General features: G+C 47.8%; 1 protein-coding gene across 2 annotated transcripts in view; it reads left to right on the top strand.

Annotated features, from left to right (window-relative positions):
* LOC112244915 (neural-cadherin) overlaps window positions 1-8,317 on the top strand; it is a 205,708-nt gene that overhangs the window by 136,467 nt on the left and 60,924 nt on the right. For both annotated transcript variants that reach the window (XM_042330852.1, XM_042330853.1), the window contains exons 15-18: window positions 1,599-1,785; window positions 3,326-3,469; window positions 5,349-5,632; window positions 6,564-8,178. In XM_042330852.1, the coding sequence (XP_042186786.1) occupies window positions 1,599-1,785; window positions 3,326-3,469; window positions 5,349-5,632; window positions 6,564-8,178 (2,230 nt within the window). The remainder of the gene's footprint in view (window positions 1-1,598; window positions 1,786-3,325; window positions 3,470-5,348; window positions 5,633-6,563; window positions 8,179-8,317) is intronic.

Here is an 8,317-nt window from a genome sequence, read left to right as displayed (position 1 = left end):
AATCCTTGTGAACAACCCACCAGTATGTAACCAGATAAGCTGAAACCACTCAAGTGTAAACCCACAGTAGCAATTCCCCTTTTAATATCACCTTGGAGTCTTACACTGAAGGTAGAAAATGGAAAAACCCAACCATAGTTCTGTAGGACGGTGATCCTCCACAAGGGTCTGCTTTCTGTAGCCCGGCCATAAAATCTGTACTTCGGTTTGGCTTCCTGAGCTGAGAGCAACACACTGTATAAAACATACAGTACGGCACTTCACACATACTGAAGCTTGAGTGCACACACTCTCTCACACACACACACACACACACACACACACACACACACACACACACACACACACACACACACACACACACACACACACACACACACACACACACATACACACACACACAGACACACACAGACACACAGCACTGTCTACATTTGCTGCTGCTTTTCTGTGTATCTCTTTCTTGATCTCTGTCTTGCTCTCTATGCACACACAATCATGCATGCACGCACACACACATCCCCACACGCACATCCCCACACGCACACCCCCACACGCACATCCCCACACGCACATCCCCACACGCACACCAACAGTACAGGGAGTCTACTCATAATTGAATTCCCAGTACGAGGACACCATGTCTATCGGCACAGGGGTGCATAAAATGTACTCAGTTCTTTGCAGGCACAGTGTCCTTGGCTGCTTAATTGCTTGCTCTTGTCGAGGCAGGCTGAATCATAGATACCATGCAGGCCCACGTTTAGATAATGAGGATCGTTGATGGGCGTGAATATGAAAATGATTTTTTTCACGCCTGTCTGTTTTCTTCCACCAATAACTTGACCCCGCCAACCTTTTTATTACGGCATTACATTTAATTCAGCATTTAATTTGTGCTCTTCCCCTGTACGACCCAATTCATTTTTTGACCCATGCCGTTTCAATCCTCTCTCTCAATGAATTTCGCTGAATAACTTCCTGCGGCTGTTGAATGCCATTCATAGCTCGTCGACGCAGCTTTTGTTCCGTTTGAATATTAAAATTAGGCTCATTCTTCTTTGGTGAATAGACTTCAGGCTCCTGCTTTAAACCAAATTATAACGACATAGCTTTGTTTTATTGATATAGAAATAAATTGTCACAGAGGGTCACATGTGGCTGGGTTGAATGAGATCTCTCTGCTCCAGAGTAGTTAATTCAAGTTTGGTTAAATAAGAATGTGTGCACACATCCACCCCAATAGAGAAATAAATGAATCACATGCATGGTGTTATAGACTATTTTTAGAATAAACTATTGTTTGAATAAAACTATTATTCTCTCTCCCGTCTCACTCACCTACCTTTGGTGATCCTTACTCTGCATCTATGTCTTCCTTGTCTCTCTCACGTCCATCCTTTCTTACTCATCCCTTGTTTATCTCCGACGTCCTTTCCTCTCTTTCCACTCTTACTCCATTCATATCCTTCACCTTCTCCATGCCACTCTCTTTAACCTCATCCTTCATTCTCTTCTACCCTGGCCTCCTGCTCTCCCTCCACTTCTTCCTCCTCTCTCTCTCTCTCTCTCTCTCTCTCTCTCTCTGTCTGTCTCAGATCTCCTACTCCCTGCTAAACGACCGCAGTGGGGACTACCAGTACTTCCGGATTGATCCTGAGCTGGGCTCCATCTACACAGAGACCGTGTTTGACCGTGAGACCAAAGGCTCCTACCTGCTGGAGGTCAAGTCAGTGGACGGCTGGGAGTCAGCACGGCCCGGGAAACATGGACAGCCCAACTCAGGTGAGGCCAGCTCAGATCAGCTCATCAGCTCAACAGAGCTGGAGAATGGTGGTGGCTGGTGACGAGAGAGAGAACAGCAATGCATGCAGTATGCATGTATGCAAATTGTGACGACTTAGGAATACACTGTGCGCAATGTCTGAATACATTTCAATACATTTGAAAAATGGCCCCATTTTCTGGCCAGCTTTGGTACTACAGTAGGAGAGCTGGGGTTTGGAAGGCTGTTTCAAGACGTCATTTAAGTCTGAGCTGCTGCTTGTCTCTTTGGTGGGGAGGGATCCTCTCTCTCTCTCTACCAAATATGCGTATCTCTCCCCAGAGGGAACTCTCACCCGCTGATGAACTACCAGACAGGGTCTTAAGGAGAATGTATTTTTCATTCATATTATCATAGATAATTAAAAGTTGCTCTCAGAGGCGTCACTACAGACCCTGGTTCGATTCCAGGTTGTATCACAACCGGCCGGCCGTGATTGGGAGTCCCATAGGGCGGTGCACAATTGGCCCAGCGTTGTCCGGGTTAGGGGTAGGCTGTCATTGTAAATAAGAATTTGTTTTTATCTGACTTGCCTAGTTAAATAAAAAAATATATTTAAAAAATAAAGAGGATTGGCGACTAGGGGCTTCAGAGGGATGGAGAATCCTCCCAGAACACTGCTCTTTTGCTTAGCATGTAGGAGGAGTCTATAGGGCTTTACAGGCGGGAGAGGGGTGTGAATCGTGGGGGAAAAACACATTCTAACATGCAAACATACACACGCTCTCAATCTCTCTCTCCCTTGACTAAAGAGTATACTGAATGAAATTGGAGGAGCCCAGGAGTAGGGCGATGTTGTGATCGATGACAGCTGTTCAAAAAAGAAAAGAAAGAAGACTAGACACAAGGATAGAGGAGTATTGAGGAGGGGTCGTAAACACGACCTTGATGCAATAGCAGTGTTTACGGGGAAAGAGCCATCTGTCACGGTGTTGACGCTGCGTACTTGCCACGCTTCTCTGTGTGTGTCTGGAACACAGGAGAGGAGGAGACAAATCAATTGACGATGGCTGCATCTGCCCAACAGATATGTCCTCCTTCTCCTCTCCTCCGTCAGACTCAGAAAGGCGTAAAAAGTTGGAGGTTGTGGCTTGTTTCGCTGCTAGGCTGCATTATCTCTGTGTTAAACTGCAAGCCCTCCTTGCAACCAGCTTACATAATTGATCTTATCTTGAAGAGTGTATTGCAAATTATGTTCCTTTTCATACTCATATCAAAGGGAGCATATTATATTGGGATGGACCCCACTCCCTCCTCCCCTCAAGGGTCTCTTTTCACATCTGCCTACGGATTGCTTCAGAAAAGAAAGAATCAGACGGCGAGAGAGAGGGAGAGATGTGAGGAATAACAGAGGGTGAAGATATGAGGATGGAGGGAGAAATAGAGGGATAAAGAAGAGCGAGGGAAAGAGGGGGGGGGGGATATGTTCAAGTTGACAGAATAAGAGCGGGACTGGCGTTTAATCTCTCACTCTGTGCTCTCTCTCTCTCCTTCCTTCAGACACGGCGTACGTGAGGGTTTTCATCAGCGATGTGAACGATAACAAGCCTGTCTTTGCTCAGACAGTGTATGAAGTCGACGTGGATGAGGATGCAGACGTGGGCTTTGCCATCCTCACTGTCAGTGCTAATGACGAGGATGAAGGTAAGTGGTGGAGAGGGAGGAAATACTTCCCTGTCATTCACACTCTCCCGGGGCTCAGTGAACGTGTGAGAGGTTACGAGGGCTCTCCATCTATCCTCAGGTCATGACCCTGAAAAAAACAGTAGGGTTGAGATGCCCTAGTTGTCATCAAGGCAAAGGGTGGCTACTTTGAAAAATCTCAAATATAAAATATATTTTGATTTGTTTAACACTTTTTTGCTTACTACATTATTCCATATGTGTTATTTAAAAGTTGTTATGTCTTCACTATTATTCTGCAATGTAGAAAATAGTAAAAAATAAAGAAAAACCCTGGAATGAGTACAGTAGGTGTGTCCAGACATTTGACTGATCCTGTATATTTCACATCGATTTCATGTTATAGATTGTTGGTGTGTCATATAATTTGTCAAGGTACTGCAGTGTATACAGAATATAAATCAGCTTTTCTTTTCATACAAACTGCATAAGTCTCCATGTGGCTTCCCCAATAGCTCAGAAAGGACATCCTTAACATCCCAATAGGCTCATCAACTCCCAGGCCAGGGACTGCACACACACAGCACACAGCAACTCTACTCTCTCTCTGCAGCAAGCCCTATAATAACTCTCCTCCTATGGGCACCATCCATACCCCTCTCCCATCCATCTCAACCTATACTAACACACTGTCATTTATTCACCTGACTCAACCTCATTCAGCCGGCTCTAGCTCACACGGACCGCTACAATAAATCCATTGTGAAGCATATCATCTCCTTCGGTGCTGCGCCAGCTAGCTAGCACGGTGAGGGCTCTTTATCAGTCCGCTATGGGAATAGGAGAGGAGGGGAGAAGGGGGGCGTAGCTTCATATTATCAGACATTTATCATGTCGGAGCGCGTAGGCCTGTGGAGCAGCAACCACCTCTCTGTGATGAATGGGCTCGGCCGCGCCGCCAGCTCCATCTCCGCAATCTCAACACACAGTGCCCCGCGTGAGGGGACAGTCTCCGGGCCACTTTGGGTAATAAAGCACACACACGGGGCCAGCTATGCTGATGGGCCGACACCCCAAGCAGATTATCACTACTCAGGGAGCCAGGGAACTAGGAACACAGAGAAAGAGAGAGAACAGAGTGGGAGAGAGAGAGAGACAGTGAGGTCTTTTTCCTTTACTGTGCTGATAAGAGTTCCTGGAAGTGGAATCAGATCGTTTCTTTTTGTTCTCCTCCTGTCAGCATAACAGCTTATAGCCAGGGGAAGTGGGATGTTTTTTTTTTTTAACACGTACAAGTGGGAATAGGATTTCTTGTGTTTGTTTATTCATTTTGTTTGTTTACACTGCGTTGCTCGCTCTGTGCATGCATGGTCTCCACTGGGATTTGAACTCAGCACTTTGAAGGGGGAAGGAAGCTCAAATGAAAACATATCTATTCACAGGTCATTCTAATGTTTCATTAGCACTGTTGCCAACACAACAAAATACTCAGGATTAGGGATTAATGCTCTGCTCTGTTCTGGCGTCCTCACTTTCATGTTGCAAATAACCTATGAATATCTTTTCTTTGGAGATTCCTCCATTCTCCCTCTCTTGAGTTGTAATGTATTGAATCTGACGGAGACTCCATTGAGTCTCCTCTCAATTATTGGATTCTGTATATAACTCCTGATCAGCTAATAGACTCTATTACAATTGCTTTGTGATGCATAAACATGAAGAAACTTCCTGAAATGTCCAGCAGAACTGTTACCTGGATTCAGTCAGAACTCATTGGAAAACTCAAACTTTGATTCCTGAAAAATGTTAGCTATATATGTTAAATGATATGTATGTGATGCTCATGGTGTCCATATTCTGCTTACTACACACGTCTTAGTTACCACATCGTTCTGTTTAGGCGCCAATGCTAAGCTGCGCTACCAGATCACGTCTGGCAACACTGGTGGGGTTTTTGACGTGGAACCAGAGGTGGGCACCATCTTCATCGCCCAGCCTCTGGACTACGAGAGGAACAAGGGCTACAAGCTGCTGGTGCTGGCGTCGGACGGGAAGTGGGAGGACTATGCGGATGTGATGGTCAACGTGGTCAACAAGAACGACGAGGCGCCAGTGTTCACGGTCAACGAGTACTACGGCTCTGTGACTGAAGAGCTGGATGGATCGCCTGTGTTCGTGCTTCAGGTATGTGTGAAACGCTCATTGAGTCACGCAGTCATCTTCATTTGTCACGTTATTGTGGCAACAGATACAAGTGATCTATTAAGTCATCACATGTATTAGCAGAAAATGAGGGAGAATCGTACGATATCAAGGATCAGACTTCTGAAATCTCGTGAGAGTATTTTGCCGCCAACTCAACCGTGTTAAACAACTCTGTCAACGTGAAAGACTGACATTTTCTCTTTCTGTTATCATTTGAACGCTTCTCCCTCAGTATCTCAAGAGCTTAAAATTATAAGGCTCTATCTGCATTTTTGTCGAAACTGAGTTACTTGCATAGCGTTGCTTTGTCAAATATTCTGTACCCACTGCATACCCTAATTCAAGTTCAAAAGAATACACGATAACAATCATTCCAACCAATTATCTCAGAATCATCATCATAATTCCAAGGTCACACAATTCTGTCATTCAAAATGTGAGTCATTGTGCACCAGGAGGTTACAGACACTCTATTTCCCAAGCCTTTATGTCCTCAGACTGAATTGCATGAGATGACATCATGCTATTTCATAAGGTTCTTCAGACGGGACATCTGGTACTAGCTTTAGACCATTAGCAGTTTCCCCTCACCACTCATTGGTTTCATTTCACCTACAGTACCTGACGCTCTGCAATTCTCATGATAGATTTAAATTCTCGTGGTAGATGTTGCTCTGCCTGGGGATTGATTTGGGGCTGAGGTCAGGAGAGTGAAAGTTGTGCACGTAACCGATAAACTAGAGTTGATCACTGTGCAGAGCAGGTAGGTGTGAAGTTAACACTTCAACCAACCTGATGGATGACACCAAGTCAGCAAGCTTCAATAATTAAACAGTGCTGAACTCCATAAAAGAAGTTTGCAGGCTGCAGATTAAAAAGCTTCACAAGCACATTCCCTTTGATGTTGTAGGTAACTGCTACTGACCCAGATAAGGATGCTGACCAGGAGGCCCTGCGGTACTCCCTCCATGGCCAGGGAGCCGAGAGCGAGTTCATTATTGATGAGGTGACGGGGAAGATCTATGCTCAGAGGACTCTGAACCGGGAGGAGCGGGCCGTGTGGAGGTTTGTGGTCCTTGCCACAGATGAGGGCGGCGAGGGTCTGACCGGATTCACTGACATCATCATCAACGTGTGGGACATCAACGACAACGCGCCCATCTTCACCTGCGCCCCCGATTGTCATGGCAACGTGCCGGAGAACTCTGCCCCCGGCACATCTGTCATGGAGATGACGGCCACCGACCTGGATGACTCGGCCGTGGGCCAGAACGCTGTGCTGTCCTACAGGATTGTGGGTAATACGGGTACAGGTGGCGGCGGCTCTGACATGTTCAGCATTAACCCGTCCACGGGCACCATCTCGGTGGCAATGAGTGGCCTGGACCGGGAGCAGGCAGAGACCTACCTGCTGATGGTGGAGGCCAGGGACGGGGGTGGCATGACGGGCACGGGTACCGCCACCATCAGGGTGACAGATGTGAATGACCACGCACCCAGGTTCACGGAGCGATCCTGCCTCGCCAGGGTTCCTGAAAGCAGTGAGCCCAACGCGGTGGTGCTGGAGCTGTCTGCTGAGGACTGGGACACAGGCGAGAACGCCCAGCTCACATTCAGTGTGGTGGCAGGAGACCCAGAGCAGAAGTTTTCCATGGTGAGCCAACGGCAGGAGCAGCGTGGCACCCTGAGGCTGAAGAAGAGGCTGGACTACGAGAGGCCCAGTGAGCAGCGCTTCAACCTCACCCTGAAGGTCGAAGATCTGGACTTCTCCAGCTTTATCCACTGTGTCGTAGAGGTAGAGGACTGTAACGACCACGCACCCATCTTCATCGCGCTCTCCCAGCCGCCAGCGCCCCTGCCCGAGGATGTGCCCGTGGGCAGCAGCGTGGCCAGGCTGACGGCCAGCGACTCTGACTCAGGCCAAAACAAGGAGATCACCTACAAAATCCTCCACGAGTCAGACCCTCTGGGCCAGTTCTCTGTAGACCAGTCTGGTCTAGTCACTGTGACCAGCGCTCTGGACAGAGAGACAGCAGCACAACACAACCTGGTCGTCCTGGCTTCTGACCACGGCTCTCCGGCCTTGACGGGCAGCGCCACCATTCAGCTGGCCCTGCTGGACGTCAACGACAACGGACCGGAGTTTGAGGCAACGTACGCTCCAGTGGTGTGGGAGAACGTCTCTGGTCCCCAGCTGGTCAGACTCAACCAGACTTCCACACTGCTGCGGGCCGTAGACCGAGACTCAGCAGAGAACGGATCTCCATTCTACTTCAGCCTTCCCTTAGAGCTACACCACAGCAACGACTTCTACCTGCAGGATAACGGAAACGGCACGGCCACCATCACAGCCCTGAGGGCCTTCGACCGGGAGAGGCAGAAAGAGTTCCTCCTACAGATCATCATGAGTGACAGCGGCCATCCACCCAAGACGGTCACCAACACTCTGACCATCACCATAGGAGACGAGAACGACCATGCTCACCAGACGGGAGAGAAGGAGATTTTTGTCAACAGTCACAGAGGTGAGATCACTGCCATCATCAATACACTATAGCGCATGTATTCATGCATAGCACAGCACCGAGAGAACAAATTCACAAAGCAATATATGAATGAGGAGCAAATCATTTGACCCTCAGTCTGACCTTTTCCAGGGCTTGA

The sequence above is a fragment of the Oncorhynchus tshawytscha genome, linkage group LG12, assembly GCF_018296145.1.
Source record: "Oncorhynchus tshawytscha isolate Ot180627B linkage group LG12, Otsh_v2.0, whole genome shotgun sequence".
Lineage (NCBI taxonomy): Eukaryota > Metazoa > Chordata > Actinopteri > Salmoniformes > Salmonidae > Oncorhynchus > Oncorhynchus tshawytscha.
This window is presented reverse-complemented; position numbering and strand designations above follow the sequence as displayed.